This window comes from Agelaius phoeniceus, chromosome 1 (assembly GCF_051311805.1).
Source record: "Agelaius phoeniceus isolate bAgePho1 chromosome 1, bAgePho1.hap1, whole genome shotgun sequence".
NCBI lineage: Eukaryota > Metazoa > Chordata > Aves > Passeriformes > Icteridae > Agelaius > Agelaius phoeniceus.
Window position 1 is genome coordinate 119159117 of NC_135265.1, and position 20687 is coordinate 119179803.

At 42.2% G+C, this 20687-nt stretch overlaps 1 protein-coding gene and 5 non-coding genes across 6 annotated transcripts in view; 1 reads left to right on the forward strand and 5 right to left on the reverse strand.

The window, feature by feature from the left end:
- The first annotated feature begins 2317 nt into the window (after positions 1 to 2317).
- Positions 2318 to 20687, forward strand: part of DNAJC5B (DnaJ heat shock protein family (Hsp40) member C5 beta) — a 39975-nt gene continuing 21605 nt past the window's right edge. The window contains exons 1-2 of the mRNA XM_077191318.1: positions 2318 to 2541; positions 5910 to 6037. Of these exons, the coding sequence (XP_077047433.1) occupies positions 5931 to 6037 (107 nt within the window). The 5' untranslated portion in view covers positions 2318 to 2541; positions 5910 to 5930. The remainder of the gene's footprint in view (positions 2542 to 5909; positions 6038 to 20687) is intronic.
- On the reverse strand, positions 9205 to 9293 carry TRNAY-GUA (transfer RNA tyrosine (anticodon GUA)). The gene is given in 2 exon segments: positions 9205 to 9240; positions 9257 to 9293. It is a non-coding gene; the product is annotated as a tRNA-Tyr (tRNA).
- On the reverse strand, positions 10390 to 10478 carry TRNAY-GUA (transfer RNA tyrosine (anticodon GUA)). The gene is given in 2 exon segments: positions 10390 to 10425; positions 10442 to 10478. It is a non-coding gene; the product is annotated as a tRNA-Tyr (tRNA).
- TRNAA-AGC (transfer RNA alanine (anticodon AGC)) lies at positions 12227 to 12299 on the reverse strand. The gene has a single exon. It is a non-coding gene; the product is annotated as a tRNA-Ala (tRNA).
- TRNAY-GUA (transfer RNA tyrosine (anticodon GUA)) lies at positions 12624 to 12712 on the reverse strand. The gene is given in 2 exon segments: positions 12624 to 12659; positions 12676 to 12712. It is a non-coding gene; the product is annotated as a tRNA-Tyr (tRNA).
- Positions 19432 to 19520, reverse strand: TRNAY-GUA (transfer RNA tyrosine (anticodon GUA)). Its single transcript is given in 2 exon segments — positions 19432 to 19467; positions 19484 to 19520. It is a non-coding gene; the product is annotated as a tRNA-Tyr (tRNA).

Genomic DNA, 20687 nt, shown 5'->3' on the forward strand with positions numbered 1-20687 from the left:
CTCACAGCAGAAACCAGGGAGAAGGTATCTTCATGGGGACACTGGCATTGTGCCAGTGTCAAACCATGACAATGTATATCTCAGCTCCAGGCTTTAAGTTCTTGAACTCACTGTGAGCTGGAAAAAGAGGGAGTAGTAGGAGGAAGGACTGGAATGACTCAGAGTCCTTCAGTCCTTAGCTCTGGTTATGTGTAACTGGAGGCTTCTGAAGTAACCCCAGACCTCCTGTTTGTCTGGGCCATGTTTCAAATTTTTTATGTCTGATATTCAACTTTGAATTTCCAGGCATGTTCTGGTTTGCCTGGTTTGAAAATACATGGAATGTATACATGAAATGTACAGTATAAACCAGATTTTTTAGATAGAAGAGCCTGAAACTGTGTTTTAGTTTTGCATTGCCTGCCACAGTGGTCTTGTGGTGCACTATCAGGTGTTACAATACAAAACCCATAAAAATGAATGAGAAGAGTGAACAGGTAATAAATTATCTGGTTATTCTTCTGAATTGCATAGCTGATCTGACAAAAAGATTTACAATTCAGCAAATTTTGAGTCTTTTAAAGAGTCTTTAGAATATGTTAAGGATACAGAACACCAAAAGGGACAAAACTCCTTAGATTCACTGGGATTGTGTTCGTTTCCTTCAAAGAAATCAAGAGTGCTAGCAGGAAAAGCAAGGCAGATTGCAGAGTGGTCCCGGCTCTGCGCACCAGAGGGAGCTGCATCCACACGGAATTGCAAGTCCTGGTGTGTGCCAGGAATGCAGAGCAGGGATCTTGTAATAGGATGAATATAAATACAAGGGATTTGGATAACCTGGAAGTGATTTTATTTTCTGCCTGGTTTTATTTCTGTTCCCTAAATTTCTTCTTACCGTTAGAAAGAGTACATTTTGTTTTGCTTTGTATTGCAAGAATTATAAAATCATTTCAAAGATAGCGATCAAGCATGTTGATTGAATAATCTGGTTTATTGTGTTCACACAATGCAGTAAAATTAGCTATACCTACTCTGTTGTTATTGTCCTGGGCAAGGTACTTTGACTATGCTATTTTGATTTCTCATATTTATGAAAATCACTCACATTTTAGATTGAAATGTCCTTTGCCTTGTCCCCATAGGAAGCTGAAATTAGAGGGAAATTTTGAAATTAAGAATATACCTAAAAACTAGAGAAATGTTAAAATCATATGCTTCACATTAAAAAGCATCCAGTTAGCAATTTTTGTATTGGCTATCCTCTTGTTTTGTTTTTATATGGTCATAATTCTATAATCATAAATATACTTCATATATATGTGATCATAACATACTTTATTATGTATTTGACCACAATTGTATCATATATGTTATATATATATAAATATATATATAAAATTATAAATATACTTCATGTGATCTTAACTATACAACCCATGATTCTTGTCCTCCTAGCTCTGCTCATGGATGGTGAGGGATAGATGTGAATGAAGGAGCAAATTTGAGCCTGGAAACAGGGTGGCGAGGGGAAGGTTTTTCAATTTTTGTCTTGGTTTCTTACCATGCAAATCTCTTTTAATTAGTTATAAACGAAATTCATTTTCCCCAAGTTATGTCTGTTTTGCCCATAACAGTAATGGGTAAGGGATCACCCTATCTTTATTTTGATCTTTGAGCTTTTCACTTTATCCTCTTTTCCCATTCTGTTGAAGGGGGTATGGTGGATGGTGTGAGGTGGGTAGAGGTCTGGCAGCCAGCCAAAGTCAACACAGTACAAAGGATATGGTTTGGAATTGGGTATGATCTAGGAAATTTTTGAGTGCAAAGGATGAACTGTTTGGTTCCAAGGATGATATACCAGAAAAAATTGGGGGTTTTAAGTCTCTAGCATTTATAGTCTTCTCTGTTCCAAATGGAAAGGAATGGCCCTCTAGATTTTCATGGTGTAAGAGAAGAAACTCCATCAGAATAAAAGACAACATCCTACACCTTCTGTTTTGATATAAAAATTTACAGGAACTCAGGACTAAGTCCTAAAGGGACTTCTTCTATTAATCCTGTTTTGGAATAAATTGAGTAGTAAACCTAAGCCATGGCTGGTCTTAAAGAAGTGTAATTTAGGGCAAGAGACTGTTTTATATTTAAAACAATTTAATATGTCTACATGGGAAAAAAAAAAAAGACAAACTCAATACCCTATCAGGAGTAAAGCACAGAAGAAGAACTAACTCAATACAGAGTTGTCCCAAATTTTTTGGTGTCATTAACTCTTGGATATATCAGCTTTTAGACTCATGAATGTTTTATTTGCTCTTTCATAGATCTTCCTGAGAGATAACCAACTGGATACTGGACAACAAAAGACGTAATCAGACTCCACTGACCTGTTTAACCCTGATTGTGAAGGATGAAAAGCAGCAGCTGCTTTCTGTGGAGCAGCACTTCTGGTGGCACTTGCTTCTTTCCTTTGGGATGATATTGGCATAAGAACATCAAGGTATTGAACTCATAATGTTGTGAGTTTATACCTGCCAGCCTGTGTGCCACCACTTTTTGAAACAGGTATGTTCTTTGAATAACTTTGCCTTATTTTTCAGCACCAATCCAAATGAACTATGGGTATTGTAAGAAAAAAAGGCATATTATTACAACCTCTCTATAAGGTGCTTAATGCTGGGTAGTGTAAAATCGGCATAGAAGGAGCTGAAGTTAACTGGGGTCCTATCTTCTTAGGAGATGTAGAATTATTACCAGAATTTGGAGTGTGTTTTAATAGTTTTATTGTCATTCAAGGAAGAAAACAACATCTTGACTTTGTTCTACTGGAAAAAAATAAGTAGCTCAAAAATAGGATTCTAATGTATTTTCAGCCATGAGGAATGTATCTAGTACTAAAATTGTGACTGTTACATCTTCCTTAATAAGGAGAGTTTAACTTTTTTCTAGAAAAGTAGTCTTATTGCACTTCTAGTATTTTTATAGGACTGCTTTAAATAAGTAAGAAATAATTTTGAATAGCTAAAGTTAAAGCTTCAAGTTGATTAATCACTAGAAGACTGAATAGGCTATTGAGTCTAAATTTCCATAGCTGACTAGGTTATTAAAATTATTGTATGAGAAAGTACAAATTACGTGACCTTGTAGTTCTTCAAAATTAAATCCACCATGACTTTAATTTTAGTTTATGCTTCAGGGCTGTCAGGTAGCTGATCAGCATTATGTCACAGATTTTTAACTAATGCTGTATACTTGTGACTCCACATGATTATTACCATTACCTTGTGCATTAACAGGCTTCATATGCTTTGCATGATTCCAGTGCCAGGATAGATCCTGGGATTATGCTAAATATCCTCTAGGCATGCCATCATGAACAAAACACATGTGTTTTATTACTGCAGGTGGTAAAGTAATATCTAGATACTCACGTGCAATTTCATTTTCTAATTGTTAACTTAAAACCAAAAGTTCAATACATTTAATTGAGGGATTGTTTACCACACCTAAGAGTAGAAAGGTATTTTTTTTCAGCAGGTCAAAGGGCCCTTAATTGTGAGTTGGTTGATCAGAAAAAGAAAACATCAAAGTTAATACTATATGCCAGAATTACTACGTGATTATGTTTCTCTGTGTACTTACATGGTATTTGATTTTCTTTTTCATATTGAATAATACCAAAGAACTTAAAAGTGCTACATGATTGGTTCTGAACCAAAATGTGGCTTAGTAAATAATATATGAATAATGTCATGATAGTGTTTCTAGCTCAGCAATGAGAAGGGTGTAATAAAAGAGAGGGTAGTCTTACCTAACAAAGCTGGTTTATAGAAATTTTTCTTATGACTGGGGTTACAGCTCACTTTTAGGCTTTTTCTGTGATCACTTTTCAACATTTGGAGAGGGGACCAACGTTCAAAGAAAGAAAGTTGTGGTGAAAGTTTTGTTGTGGCAAGTCTGCCATCAATGAGCTGTAGCTTTCTCTTATGAATCATAGGTATCTATATCTTGTGGTTTAAATTGTGGTTCATGTAGAATCCTATAATGGTTTGAGTTGGAAGGGACCTTAAAGGTCATCTGGTTCCAACCCCCTACCCTGGGCTGGGACACCTTCCACTAGATCAAGTTGCTCAGAGCCTCATCCAGACTGGCCTTGAAAACCTCCAGGGATGGGGCAGCTCCTCTGGGCAACATGTTCCAGTGCTTCACCACCCTCACAGTGAAGAATTTATTCCTAATATCTAATCTAAATTTAGCCTCTTTCAGGTTAAAGCCATTCCCACTTGTCCTGTTACTGCATGTACTTGTAAAAAGTCTCTTTCCACATCTCTTATAGGCCCTCTCTAAATATTGGAAAGCTGCTAGGAGGAGTTTCTGCTCTTTGAGTTTCTTGCCTAGCATTAGCAAGGTCTGGTTTAAAAATGTTTCATTCTTCAAATCCAAAGGATGAACTGCACACTGTAAGGAGGTAGTCAAACCTCTCAGTGAAGAATCACTGGTTTGTCTGCTTCTCTTCTGTGAAAAAGGAAGGAAAAAATGTTAGATCTGAAGTGGACTAAATCTGTCAGTCTGTGCTTGCGCTATACTTAAGGGTACCATGTTAAATTTATCATTAATTCAATCCTAACTCTTGTATCTCAAATAAGATAGGACCCTGCTAGATGTCAGTATTTCCCATAAACAATTTTTTTATAAAGTTACTTTTATAATACCTGGGTCAATTCTTGGTATCTACTCTCATCATGTAGGTCCAGATTCATTCCACTGGTTCTCAGGGTCATGGTTGGGAGTCACAGAATCAATCAGGCTGGAAAAGATCATCAAGTCCAGTCTATGACTGAACACCACCATGTCAACTAAACCATGGCACAAAGTGCCACATCCAGTCTTTCCTTAAACACCTCCAGGGACAGTGGCTCCAGCACCTCCCCGGCAGCCCATTCCAATATCTAATCATTCTTTCTGTGAATAAATTCTTCTTATGTCTGACTTAGACTTCCCCTAGTGTACCTTAAGACTGTGTCCTCTTGTCCTGTCGCTGGTTGCCTAGGAGAAGACACCAACCCCCACCTGGCTACAATCTCCTTTCACGGAGTTGTAAGGAAGTGGTTAGGTCACCCTTGAGCCTCCTTTTCTCCAGGCCAAACACCCCCAGCTGCCTCAGCTGCTCCTCATCAGACTTGTGCTCCAGAACCTTCACCAGCTCCATCGCTCTTTTCTGAACTTGCTTTGGCACTTTAATGTTCTCCCTGAATTGATGGGCCTGGAACTGGACACGATACTCAAGCTCCTGAGCACACTGTGGAGAAAATGGGGAGAAAGTGCTTGGCCAGTGGTTCTTGGAGTCTCTATGTCTGTTGACAGTATAAGGAGTCTAGTTTGGTTCAGATTCAAATTTAATCACAATTTAAGCACCTAAGATTGGTTAGGCTGAACCTGAGCCCTTGTGTTAAGAAAGCAAAAATTCTCCACTTCGTTGCATTAGGTAATACTCAGAGGTACTGAGCTCTTACCTTGCTGTAAAAAGTCAATAACCTCAACATATAGTGGAATAATTCTCCTAAGACTTAGTAAAGGAAAATGTAAACAAACACAAATAAAAATAGGTGGAAATACAATGTTTGGGTATTAATGCTATAGCAAATTTATCTATTCATTTCAGTGATGGCAATATCAAGTCTTTAATATGAACAGTTCTACCCATCACAACGCTTCTGTTATTTAGTTTCTGCTTTTCCATTTTCTCATTTTTTCCTAATTGTAAAATATATTAAAAGACAGAAGATAATATAGAGGAGATTTTATTCTAGATGCATTTTTATGTATTTTTAACCTTTTACTGCCTGAAAAAATCTATTAAAATGAACAGTAAGAAATACTATCCCTGTATACTTGCAGTCCCTGGTATTTTAAATGATGTTCTACATTAGCAGCTTTGGTAATGCACTGCTATCATGGCTGAACAAAGACAACGTGCTTTGTCAACATCAGGTGAAGCGTTATATGAAATCCTGGCACTAGAGAAGGGAGCAACACATGATGAGATTAAGAAGTCCTACAGGTACGTAAAAGATTAAGAAGTCCTACAGGTATGTGCTTTGCAACAGGTCTAAAAATGCTTATTTGTCTGGCATGATTATGATGGCAAAACCTTTTGAGTTACCTGCACAGTAGACATTCATTGTCACAATCCTTTCTTCTTTTTAAATTTGTGAGCCTGAAAAGGATCAGAGATGACGCAATGTGAATCTACTGATTTCATCCCACAAGCAGTCTGTGAATAATCTGAAATATTTTAATCTAAATGAATGAGAGGTCAGACTGTTGGGATAAACTAACCTGGGCTATTTGAATACTGCACCCAGTTCTTGTGTTAGTATTTTTCCTGAAGTCTATTGAAAAGTAAAGCTAATGCAAGTGCTGTAATGACAATTTGAGAACTAGAGTAAGAGACATGAGTTCAATCAGTTTATCTTGTCAGAAAAGAAAAAGAAGATTATTTAGAAGAAAAGAAAAAGATTGTTTGATTAGAGTGTGTAATGTACCTTGAAGGGGAAAATTGCTAGGTGTGAGATAGTTGTTCACTTTATGAAGGTAGGCATAACCAAAAGCAGAGCTTGGGATCTGAAAATTATTTGAGCTGAAAAGGAGGTGCATGGTTTTAACTGTGAGTGTAACTAGCTACTGAAAAATACTGGCACACGAATGCTAGTTTCTCTATTGAAAAAGAAGAGAGGACATTAAGAATAGTTTGAGTCAAACACAAGTTATCAAAATGGTGTCAAATATTTTATTGTTGAAATGTAACAAGACCTAGAAGTAAGACCAGAAGATTTTATGGGTAATTTTTCCCTTAAATTTGCTCAGCTGCTGTTGAAAAATTTTAATGTCACCTGTGAAGTAGATGTTCTTGACACTGAAATATGTCAGTCATGGACTTGCAGTTTTAATAAATATTGTAAAATTTTTATTACAGCATAATTCTGGCTATTGTTTGTTGCACTGTATTACCAGGCAAACTTAACACAGCTTAATTTTTGTATTGAATGTAAGAATATATCTGAAAAAGGTTTATGAAATAGATCTACTTGCATCATTTAGCTTGAATTTTGGCAAGACTCTGTCCTCCATGTTTTTGAACAAATTGCATTTCTCCTGCTTTCTGCTCCTAAAGGCACATATTCAATGAAGGCAAAAGTAGTGAATGTCCAAACTCTTCATACAATGGAAGGAGAACTGTTGACATCCCATGGTTCTGTTGTCTTGGATAATTATACCACTGGGAAAAAAGGATACTATGGTATCAAATTCACTTATGACTTGCACCTTCTGTGTCCCTGTAGTACAGCCTGTCTATAGAAATCATCTTCTGTCTCAAACTTCATGTTTTCCAGTTGCTTTTACATTTAATTTTCTGGAAATCCCCAAAGGAGAAAGTTGTCATGGAAGAATGTAGAATGCAATTAACTCTATTTAATGCTGAGCATGAATATGGATGATTTACACAGTGATCTATGGCAAAACTGACAGTGGTGCTTTCTCCATCTTTATTAGTAATTAGAGAAAAAAAAGGCTGCTTCTGACTAAAGTGGAAATGTCAGAGGGATTCAATTTTAATAGAGTAGCTGTAAATATTTGCAAGATAAAATGATGAGTCAGTCTCATAGATTTGCTTTAATTATAATTTAATTTATGTTAATCCAAAAATCTGCTGCTGAAATGGTATTCTTTAGTACAAGGTATAAAACCAGCCATACCTGATTCTGAGTTTCCTGCCATTATTAATTAAGTCACTGTTAATTATACCGCCACAGCCCAGGGCAAAATTTGCTTTTTAATAAACATGACAGACATGACTCTGTGATTTTATTTGGAGTTTGGCACAATCTAATTTATCAGGGAGTAAAGCTAACGAGCTTTTAATCAGCAGAATTTCAAAGGAGATCTGTTTATCTTCAATATAATACAAAAATAATTTTAGAATCTTTTTTTTGGCGTAATAGATGAAACTGTACTTTGACTTATGCTTTCTTGTCTGACAGTGAATTAATATGCAGAGAGATAGATACTGGATTTCTTTTCTTCAGAAGTTTCAAAAGATCCTGTTTGATAGACTACTTACAAGAAAACCATAGACTCATAGAGTGGTTTGTGTTGGAAGGGACCTTAAAGATCATCTAGTTCCAACCTTCTGCCCAGGGTTGCTCAGACTAGACCAAGTTGCTCAAAGCCTCATCCAATCTGGCACTGAGCACTTCCAGGGATAGGTCATCCACAGCTTCTCTGAGCAACCAATTCCAGTGCATCACCAACCTCACAGTGAAGAATTTCTTTGTAATGTCTAATCTAAACCTTGCCTCTTTCAATTTCTAGCCATTACCCCTTGCCCTACACTACACCCCCATGTCAAAAGCCCTGCTCCATCTTTCTTGTAAACCCTGCCTAAGTACTGAGAAGCTCCAATTATGTCACACTAAAGATTTCTCTTTTCTAGTCTGAATAGTCCAAATTCTTCTGGCCTTGCCTCCCAGGAAAGGAGCACCATCCTTCTAACCTAATCATGGGGTGCCTCCTCTGGACTTGCTCCAAAAGGTCAACACAACACCTCTGTGATGGTATATTGGTGATTAAGAAATTTATTAGAAAATGTGTACAGCACTCTTAATGCCATTTAATTACTGTGAAGCAAGGAGGGAAAATGGCTTAATCATGCCTATGCCATTGGCCTGTTCTACTCCTGATAAAGCCTCTGGGTTCATCCAAGGCTCCCCACAGCCACAAGGACCAGAGCACCTATGGTGCAGGAAAGAGAATGAAAAGCATTGGAGAATGCAGGCATCGATCCCGCTACCTCTCACATGCTAAGCGAGCGCTCTACCACTTGAGCTAATTCCCCAGGCTGCAGCCTCTGACTGAGGTCCTCTCCCCTCCCAGGCACCCAGCCCTGACCCAGGGTGCCCTGCACCCAAAGCCGGAGCCTCCCATTCATATCACTCTCACACCATCAACCCACCCACTCACATTCCAGCTGGAGAAGACTTTGGCCAACTTCAGAGCTCAGAATCACCATCCCCTGCCCAAGGGCTCAGTCAAAACTGCTGGGGCAGTAGTATTCCCAAACTCAGACAAGGGCTCACAACTGGGCACTCATTCTGGGGAGGTCCCTGGGCAGGACCAAAAGGCAGTGGCAGTGGCAGTGTGGGATGTGTGTGAGAAGCAAAAGGTGACTCCTTCGAGCCGGAGTTGAACCAGCGACCTAAGGATGGCCATGCCAGGGAGCCTACAGTCCTCCGCTCTACCAGCTGAGCTATCGAAGGAAGCATGGGAACATGCCCAGGGCCTCGCCCAGCACTTTTGCCAAGCCACAGTGCACCATCATGCCTCTATTACCACATCTTCCTTCAAACAGCCTCAGCTGAGACATCACAGCACCTTGCACAACACTTTAACCCATCAGTCATGCAAACCACAAACAGAAGTGCTCCATAAGCTCCTTGGACATCATCTTCTACACATGGACTCTCTTCATGGCCACACAGATCTTACCTATATCCTGCTGCATTTTCCCTTGATTGGTTTTCACTGTGCTGTCTTTTGGTCTCTGCTCAAGCATAAGAGAAAACAAAATTATAGCCATTTCTCTGTTCTGTAGCCTATGCCTAAGCACTGCAACAAGTCCTCCAAACATCTCTTTCTCCAAACTGAACATGCCCACTCTCCTCAGCTGATCCTGAAAGAGAAATCTATCAGTTATTTAAGATTCTTAGCAGCCCTCCATTGAGGTTGTTCCATTCCATTGATGTCCTTTCCTGTATTTTGCTTGATATTTGAGAACTGTCAAGCAAAGAGAGAGCATAATTTCTTCTGTTAAACTGAACATAGTAATCTTGATACAACCCTAGATGTCTGTCTTATCTGTAAATTCAGGGCACACCATAAATCTCCACAGGACACAGATGGATCCCTGGCAAAGGGCCCTGTGTCCCCACCAGGGAGAATGAAAAGCACTGGAGAATGCGGGCATCGATCCCACTACCTCTCACATGCTAAGCGAGCGCTCTACCACTTGAGCTAATTCCCCAGGCTGCAGCCTCTGACTGAGATCCTCTTCCCTCCCAGGCACCCAGCCCTGACCCAGGGTGCCCTGTACCCAAAGCCTGTGCCTCCCATTCATATCACTCTCACACCACCAACTCATCCCCTCACAGTCCTGCTGGAGCTGACTGTGGACAGCACCAGTGGTCAGAACCAACATCCCCTGCCTAAGGGTTCACCCAAAAATGTCTTGCCTGGTTATTACAGCTTAGGCAAGAGCTCATGGCTGGGCACTCATTCTGGGGAGGTCCCTGGGCAGGATCAGAAAAAGGCAGTGGCAGTGGCAGTGTGGGATGTGCGTGAGAGGCAAAAGGTGACTCCTTCGAGCCGGAGTTGAACCAGCGACCTAAGGATGGCCATGCCAGGGAGCCTACAGTCCTCCGCTCTACCAGCTGAGCTATCGAAGGAAGCATGGGAACATGCCCAGGGCCTCGCCCAGCACTTTTGCCAAGCCACAGTGCACCATCATGCCTCTATTGCCACATCTTCCTTCAAACAGCCTCACCTCCTACATCACACCTCCTTGCTCAGTACTTTAGCCCATCACTCATGCAAACCACAGAAATGTCCATAAGTTCCTTGGAAGTCATCCTCTCCACATGGACTCTCCTTAGGGCCATACAGAGCTCACCCATGTCCTGCTGCATGTTCCCTTGATTCCCTTTTATTCTGCTGTCTTTTGGTCTCTGCTCAAGCATAAGAGAAAACAAAATTATAGCCATTTCTCAATTTTGTGACCTACACTGAAGTACCACAAGGTCATCTGCAAGTCCTTAGAACCTCTCTTTCCTTAAACTGAACATGCCCACTCTCCTCAGCCCATCCTTAAAGAGAAATCAAGTGCTTCCTTGTGATTCTTGGTGGCCCACCACTGAGGTTGTCCCATTTCATTAACATCCTTTTCCGTACTGGGCTTGATCTTTGAGAACTGCCAAACTGTCTGGGTTTAAGTCAAGCTAAGGGGGTAGACACTTTAAAACTAGTTACTTCCCATTTATTTTTAGCCAATTCCCTTCCACCAATAAGTAGAGAGGAACGTGAGCATATCTAAATGAAAAATAAGTTTACCAAAAATGTGAAATAGCAACAGACAAGAAAAATAACAATAATAATCACTGGTTGCAGAGTTTCTAAATCTCGCAGACTCCCTGCAAACAAGGAGAAATTAAAAGTGGCAGAGAAAACCCTCTGCCCAATATGGCACCCTCCATGAAGGATTGCATGTGGAGAGACAAAGACAGTGGAAACCCTCCCCCTCTTTTGACTGCTTGACGACAGAGTGAACAAAAAGAGAGAAAAAAAAGCAAAACAACACAGATACCAAACCTCCGTGATTACAAAAAACTCCCCCTAAACAACAAGCAGCAGAGAACATGGGCAAAACAAAAAGAAAACCTAGATTCTAAAACCTGACAAATGCCCCTCCTATCTCTGGTGGCAGCAGCTCTGTCAAAAAAGGCACTCCAGCAGCTGAAACTCAATCCAGCTGGAACTCACATAGGGACTTCACCTTTTCATGAGGAGAAACAGCAGGCAGTTGGCAGGGGAGACTCAGACTCCATGCCTTCCCATTTCCACTGGGCACTGCTGGCAGGTTGGAACAGCCATGTGGAGTGGGGCTGTTGTGCTTTTCTTGGTGCGACGTTGTGACTGTACACAGGTGAAATTTGCTTTGAAGCAGTCCAGGACCACAAAATGTGGCTCCTTGGAAGTCTGAAGCAACCCTCTCAGGAAAGAAGACAAAAGAAAACCAAGGGGAGCTTCTACCTACTCTGCCTCAGCTCTCTCCCTGTGAGAACGAAAAGGAAAGAGCAAAAACCAAGAGGCAAGAGAGAGCTATACCTGAGAGATTCTGGCTTTTAGAAGACCTGGCAATGCTACAGCCCTGCAGTTCCATTTCCAGCCTCAAGGCTTTCCAGAGAGAGTAACAATTCTGGGCACAGATGGATATAGAATATGGTAACATTTTGGGTTACGTAGGACACAACCAAAGAATGAGAAAATCAATTAATCCATTAAGCTGCCCATAGTGCTCTTGATGTCATCCTTCTCTGCAAATCCAGGGCACGCCATATATTTCTTCACAGCCTCCTCAGAGGTCAGATGGATCTCTGACAAAAGGCCCTGTATCCAGACAAGGAGGAATGAAAAGCATTGGAGAATGCGGGCATCGATCCCGCTACCTCTCACATGCTAAGCGAGCGCTCTACCACTTGAGCTAATTCCCCAGGCTGCAGCCTCTGACTGAGGTCCTCTCCCCTCCCAGGCACCCAGCCCTGACCCAGGGTGCCCTGCACCCAAAGCCTGAGCCTCCCATCCATATCACTCTCACACCACCAACTCATCCCCTCACAGTCCTGCAGACAAGCCCCATGGTCAGAACCACCATCCCCTGCCCAAGGGTTTCACCAAAAAATGCCTTGCCTGGTTATCTACCACAGCTAAGGCAAGAGCTCACAGCTGGGCACTCATTCTGGGGAGGTCCCTGGGCAGGATCAGAAAAAGGCAGTGGCAGTGGCAGTGTGGGATGTGCGTGAGAGGCAAAAGGTGACTCCTTCGAGCCGGAGTTGAACCAGCGACCTAAGGATGGCCATGCCAGGGAGCCTACAGTCCTCTGCTCTACCAGCTGAGCTATCGAAGGAAGCATGGGAACATGCCCAGGGCCTCGCCCAGCACTTTTGCCAAGCCACAGTGCACCATCATGCCTCTATTACCACATCTTCCTTCAAACAGCCTCAGCTGAGACATCACAGCACCTTGCACAACACTTTAACCCATCAGTCATGCAAACCACAAACAGAAGTGCTCCGTAAGCTCTTTGGATGTCATCTTCTACAGATAGACTCTCCTTAGGGCCATACAGATCCTGCTGCATTTTCCCTTGATTCATTTTCATTGTGCTGTCTTCAGCCCTCTGCTCAAGTACCAGATAAAGGACAGCATTTCCTCTATTCTGTAATCTCCTACAAGCATGAAGGTCATGCCTAAGTCCTTTGATTCTCTTCTTCAACAGTCTGAACACTCTCACTGTTCTTGCTCATCCATGTAGAGCAGTCCCTCCATTCTGTGAGGTTCTTGGTGGCCCTGCTGAGATTCCTCCATTCCATTGATGTCCTTTCCTGTGTGTGGGATCACCTGCTCCCAAGCATCCTCTTGGCCTTTTTCTGAGGTCACTGCACATGGTCCACATGTGTCTTCTACACAGAGGCATAAAGTTGGGCACTGTCATGGCTTTATTTTGCAGGCTGTTAAACATCGCACAGCTGATCACTCAAGCCCTTCTCCACAGTGGAAGTAAAATTCACAGGGTGAGAAAAAGATGGTTTATTAGGGCAGAAAAGAAATGGAAAGTGAAATAACAACAATAATAATAACAACTCTAATATTAATAGAACTAAATCACATGATGCACAACACAGTTGCTTTACACTCAATGAATGATGCCCAGTGCGTTCTTGAGCAGCAGCTCCCAGCCTTCTTTTCCCCTAATTTATATACTGAGCATGACATCATATGGTATGGAATATTCCTTTGGCCAGCTAGGGTGAACTGTTCTGGCTGACAGTTTTGCCCACCAGCCTCCTTGATGGTGGGGTGGTGTGAGAAGCTTAAAAGTCCTTGACTCACGATGAACACTACTCAGCAAAAACTCAACCATCAGAATGTTATCAATATTTTTCTCCTCCTTGATCTAAAACACAGTACCATACCAGCTACTAGTAAGAAAATTAACTCAATCCCATCTGAAACCAGGTAAATATTTATGCCTTATTCTATACCATTTATGTCATGCCAAGGTCCCACAGGTTCCAATGCTTCTTTTAGGGTCTTTTTATAGACATATGCAGGTATAATTCCCTTAGCTTATGGACCATTCCTCTAAAATGTCCATTGAATTTATTTAGTCCATGACTTTGGGCTCCTCTTTAACAGTAGTTCTTTGGGACAGGAGACATGATGCATGATGTTGGAGTGCTGTATTCTGAAAACAGTTCTGGTTCTATCATTGTTTTGATTAGCCTGGTCTAATCAAAATTCATTTTTCATCGATTAATAAAGCTAAATATTTATTGTAATAATTTTGATATGGTATATAGCAACCATAGCAAAGGTGTTACACATCATTATATAGCAACTAATACAATACAATTCAAATAATTACCTGTTCTCACACAGAATCAAATCCCCTTGAGGTACACATCATACTTCTCCATCCTTCTGCATTACTCACCAAGTGCACCCAGGTTCTTGATCAAAAGCAGTATTAGGGATGGGTTTGCCTTTGCCTGAAGTAGGAATAACTCAGCCTGACTTTCACAGCATAATTTCTATGTGCACTACAGGGACTTTCCCCTTTTGTAAATGTACATCAAAGTTTTTATTGGGCAGGGCCAGTTTGATTAGAAGATGCTCTAGTGTTGGCTAACCACATGATTTTGCTAAATGTATATTGCAATGTTAAAATGTCCCAGCACCCATTGCTCTCAGTTTAGTCTTTAACAATTCATCTGTCCAATTTTCTGGAGGCTGGTGCATGGTAGGAGGTGTGATATACCCATTCAATGCTGTGCTGTTTGAGCCAAATGTCTAAGAGGTTGCTTCTGAAATAAGTACCATTGTCTGACCCAGGTGTTCTTTCTGGGGTTCATTTTTACCTCATTTCTTAAGGCCCAGGATAGTATTCCAGCCAGTGGCATCATGCACAGAATATGTTTCCAGCCATCTGGTTGTAGGTTCCACCACAGATATTAGTAAAAATTTCTTTAAGCAAAGAGTAGTCAAGCCTGGAACAGGCTTCTCAGGAAGGGGGTTGAGTCACCATCTCTGGAGGGATTTAAAAGATGTGTAGATGTGCATTTAGGGACATGGTTTGGTGGTGGACTTAACAGTGCTGGATTAATGCTTGGATCTGATTATCTTCAAGGTCTTTCGCAACCTAAACAATTCTACAGTTCTGTGAGTGTAAGCACCTGGCACTTGCATTGGCACATTTTTGGGAATGTGATATCATCAATCTGCCAGACCTCCCCATGTTTACATTTCAGCCACTGTCCTCCATTAGAGAGAGGCTTTCACTGTCTGGCTTGCTTTATTTCAGGCCATGTTTCATATTCATGGATAATCATGGATCGAGTTCGTGGTTAAGTCCGCCCCTCAGTCAGGAGGTGATGTATCTGTTGTAATGGCCTGAGATACCATGGGCCCATTAAGTTATAAATAGTTCACACTTACGTTACCAGTCCAGATCCACCTGATCCACTTCAATCCTAGCATCCTGACCCATCAGCTGGGATTTTTGATGTTAGTCAGTGACTTGAGTCTTGAGTAAATGACTACATGATATACTTTAACCACAAAGTTCTCTATCCAAGCAGAAATATCCTGCCATAACCCAGCAGTCCTGGTGGCTTTACCTATGCTCTGCCAGTTGACCTACTTCAATTTCAATGCCCTCCCCAACCAAAGCATTTGCCACCATCTATGAGTCTGTATAGAGATAATGTACTGGCCATTTTCCCTTTCAGCAATGTGTAAAGCCAGCTGGATAGCTTTCAGCAGCAACTTTGACCTCTGAAAACTGACTAGATTTACCTTGTCATTTAGCAGTGTCTGTGATGTGTATGGGACTCCACACAGCAGCTTTCCACCTTTGATATTTCCCCAAAACACAACAGGACTCACCAGGGCATATTGTTTTTCATCTGGTTATTTCATTTACAATGCGGCTTTCTCAGCACACATCACCTCCTTTTCAGGCAATATTCCAAAATCGTTGCCTACTGGCCAGTCAATGATCACTTTCAAAATTCCTGGGCCACTGGGATTTCCTATTCAAGCACACTGTATCCTTGGAGTGCCCCACTTATTCCACGGAGCATCAGTGGCATGATGTGTAGAACAGACTCTCCCTTTGAATAGCCTGAATATCCGAGCACTGGCAGTCAGGGTGCCAAGAGGAGCTGTGCTTCAATACTAATCATTGAGGTCTGAAGCACCTCAAACTCCTTCATATGATGCCAATATTTCTTTCTCAGTTGGAGTAAAGCCAGCCTTGAATCTTCAGTGTCCCTAATGCCAAAACCCTAAGAGTCAACCTTGAGCCTTCCCAGGATGCTTTTTGCCAATGCCTTCAAGTAGGACTATTCTCCCCACCTGCAGCACATTTTCAACACCTTATCTTGCCCAGAGCAGCCTGAGGGCTACTGTATGTACTATTTCCTTTTCAATTTGTTCAAAGATTTGCAATTGTTCAGGGCCCAAATGAAATAATTCTTCTTCCAGGTTAGTTAATAGAATGGGCTTTGTATCAGACTATAATTTGGAATAAATATTCTCCAAAAACCTCAAATGCCTAATACAGGTTATATTTCCTTTTTGCTAATTGGTAGAGACCTAGCTGTTATTTTGTTGATCACATTCATTGGGATACAATGACATCCATCTTGCTACTTTATTGCTAATAACTGGATCTCCCATGTAAGTCACTTGAGCTTACTTTGATCTATGGCAAAACTGACTTTCAGAAGATTTAGACAATTTTCTTTCCCTTCTCAAAAACTTTGTCTGCTGTGTTTCCCCATATGATGAAATCATCAATGTATTGCAGGTATTCCTGTTCTAGTGCAGTCTGGTTAAGTCCATGGAAAATGTTAGGGCTGGATTGCCACCTCTAGGGCAGGTGTACTGGATGCCCCTCCAACTGAAAGCAAATTGTGACCTGACTCTGCTGCCAAAGGGATTGAGGAAAACATGCTAGTGATATTGATTGTGGCAGGCCACTTGGCTGCCTTTGATACAAACTGCCTCCAGTTCAAATTGAAGTTCTAGCCAGTCTGGCATGGCAGCACTTAGCAGCAGCATGGCTTCATTCAAGGTACTATAATCTACTGTTGGTCTCCACTCTCAATCAGATTTTCACAGTGGCCATGTGAAACTGTTACAGGGTGAGCGAGTCCTGCTGATACCTCCAGGGCTTTCCAGCTGACCAATCAGCTTCTACATGGGAATCAGGGGGTCTTGGTTGGTGTGACCAAGACCACCTATGTAATATAGGGATGAGATGGGTAACACCTCATTTATGAGTTCTTCCTCTTCTTCCTCCTCAGTCTGCAGCCACCTCTCTTCCTCCTCTTTTCTCTGGCCCTGCTTTGGATCAGTCTTCTTCCCACTGCTGACTCTTAGAAGACGCTCCTTCATCCCTTACTAAAGGAGCTGACTTCTACTTCCAGTATTTCTTCCAGTGAAGATGATATCGGTACAGGTGGGTCCTTTGGTTCAGATGCAGTCGCTGGGATTGGGGCAGCCTGACATTTTGTCATCAGATCCAAAGACCTTATCCCCTTGAGGATACTGAATAGTATTGAACAGGACTTGCTAGGCATGGGCCAGGCCCCAACATGTTGCAGTGATTTGTTTCTCTCTGGAATTACCAGGCTGGCAGCATACTTCTTCCAAATATTTCACTAGTTTTTCAGGATTCTGAACTTGTTTGGGGGTGAAATTTCAGAATATTTGAGATGCCCATTATCGTACATACTTGCCTGGACTATCCCATACATCCTGCGACTATATATGCTCAGGCTGAGGGCAGCTATCTGGGTAGTATCCTTAAAAAGTTGTTTAATTCTAAACAAGGCCTGAAATACAATCAGGAGACATAGCAATAAGAACATACTGCTTTGAACATCCTGACTACATTCAGAATTCTCAAGAGCTATTGTAATTACCCTGGAGGAGAAGGGGAAGATATGGGAAGTGTATGCCCCACGGATTGCCTCTAGGAGGAAAGAAAAAGGATGTAATTAGGAATAGTTTCCAATAGATGGCTCTAGAAGTATGGGGAAGATAACAATACTTGATTACAAATAAATTAGTCTTGTGACCATCAGTTTTATGATATCATAAACCAGTGTTACAAAGTTCAACAACATGATAACCTTAGCCCAGCCCCAAGAGGTGATAAACAGCACAACAAGAAACATTCAGAGCAAGTAAGATGTTATGTAACCCAACCCTGAGAACAGAAATTTATTTACTCTCAACTCTGAGAGTAAGTAAATAAACATCAGGATTAGTTATTATTACAGTAATATAATGAATGCTTAAAAGAAATTTGTTTTACTGTACTCTAGTCAGATTTGTCATCATCTCAACCCTTCAAGCCCCATGTTGGGCACCAAAAAGGGCTGTTGTGGTTTAACCCAGCAGGCAGTTAAACCCTACACAACTGCTCACACACCCCACCTCCAAGAGGGTTTTTGGAGAGAACTGGGAGAAAAAAGCAAAATTCGTGGATTGAGAAAAACACAGTTCAAAAGGACAGAAAAGGAAGGGGGAAATATGAATAATAATAACAACAGAATTAGATTACACAAAATAAGTGATATACAACACAATTGTTCAACACCTGCAGAACAATGCCCAGATAGACAGTTTATAAGCAGTGGGCCCCAGCCATCTTTCTCCCTAGTATATACTGAGCCTGATGTCATGTGGTATGGAACATTCCTTTGGTCAGCTGAGGCCACCTGTCTCATCTGTGTCTCCTCCCAATTTCTTGTGCCCCCCAGTCTCCTCGCTAATGGGATGTGGTGCAAGAAGCTGAAAAGTCCTCGGCTTTGCATAAACTCTGGTTACAAAGAACTATAACAGCAGTGTCTAACCAACATTATTCACACTCTGAATCCAAAACACAGATATTAGGAAGAAAATTAGTTCTATTATAGCAAAAAAAATATAAACCTATATATAACAGGTACACAATTCTAAATTGCATCTATCCAATGAAGAGGAAAGTCAGATAATTCCTTCCCTCAATCCAGAGGCCATGCTCTTGGAGAGGTCCTGGATGATGTCCTCTACTTTACTTCCCAGGTTTCTTTTCCCTTCAGAAGATAGGGGGACCCTCACCAAAAGGCCCTGTATCCAGGCAAGGAGGAATGAAAAGCACTGGAGAATGCAGGCATCGATCCCGCTACCTCTCACATGCTAAGCGAGCGCTCTACCACTTGAGCTAATTCCCCAGGCTGCAGCCTCTGACTGAGGTCCTCTCCCCTCCCAGGCACCCAGCCCTGACCCAGGGTGCCCTGCACCCAAAGCCGGAGCCTCCTATTCATATCACTCTCACACTATCAATCCACCCACTCACATTCCAGCTAGAGCTGACTGTGGACAGCACCCATGGTCAGAACCACCATCCCCTGCCTAAGGGTTCACCCAAAAATGCCTTGCCTGGTTATCTCCCACAGCTTAGGCAAGAGCTCATGGCTGGGCACTCATTCTGGGGAGGTCCCTGGGCAGGATCAGAAAAAGGCAGTGGCAGTGCCAGTGGTGGGATGTGTGTGAGAAGCAAAAGGTGACTCCTTCGAGCCAGAGTTGAACCAGCGACCTAAGGATGGCCATGCCAGGGAGCCTACAGTCCTCCGCTCTACCAGCTGAGCTATCGAAGGAAGCATGGGAACATATCCTGGGGACATCACCCTGTACACACTCACCCAACACTCTTGCCAAGCCACAGTGCACCATCATGCCTCTATTACCACATCTTCCTTCAAACAGCCTCACCTCCTACATCACACCTCCTTGCTCAATACTTTAGCCCGTCAGTCATGCAAACCATGACATCATTTTCTTCATGAGTTGATGGACTCTTCTCATGGCCACACAGAGCTCACCCATGCCCTGCTGCATTTTCCCTTGCTCCCTTTCAATGTGCTGCCTTTTGCCCTCTTCCCAAGCAGATGACACATATATAGCCATTCTACTCTGAAACCTCCTCTAAGTCAAAAGGTCATGTGTGAGTCCTCTGAACCTCTCTTTCTCTAGGCTAAACATATCCACTCTCCTCATCCCATCCACACAGAGAAACCCCTCCATTCCTTGAGATTCTTGGTGGCACTCCAGAGACAGTTCTCTATGACTGTTTTTCTGCTTAGAAGATCTCAAAATGGGGTACAATACTTTAGATGACATTTGATGTTTATCAAGCAAAGAGGGAGAAACCTCGGTTAAGTTGCCCATGAAGAAACGGATGTCATCTTATTCTTTGCATTCTGGATATACTATGATCACCCACAGGTCCTGGCAAAGGGCCCTGTATCCAGGCAAGGAGGAATGAAAAGCACTGGAGAATGCAGGCATCGATCCCGCTACCTCTCACATGCTAAGCGAGCGCTCTACCACTTGAGCTAATTCCCCAGGCTGCAGCCTCTGACTGAGGTCCTCTCCCCTCCCAAGCACCCAGGGCGCCCTGCACCCAAAGCCTGGGCTTCCCAATAACCCCACCCTCACACCACCAACCCACCCACTCACTTTCCTGCTGGAGGTGACTGCAGGCAAGCACAGTGGCAGAATCAACTTCCCATGGCCAGGGTTCACCCAAAAATACCTTGGCCACTTATCTTCCCAATCTCAGGCAAAAGCTCATGACTGAGTAGCTCATTCTGGGGAACCCCCTGGGCAGGACCAAAAGGCAGTGCCAGTGCCAGTTCCAGATGTGTGCCATAGCCAAGAGGTCACTCCTTTGAGCCAGAGTTGAACCAGCAACCTAAGGATGGCCATGCCAGGGAGCCTACAGTCCTCTACTATACCAGCTGAGCTATTGAAAGAAGCATGTA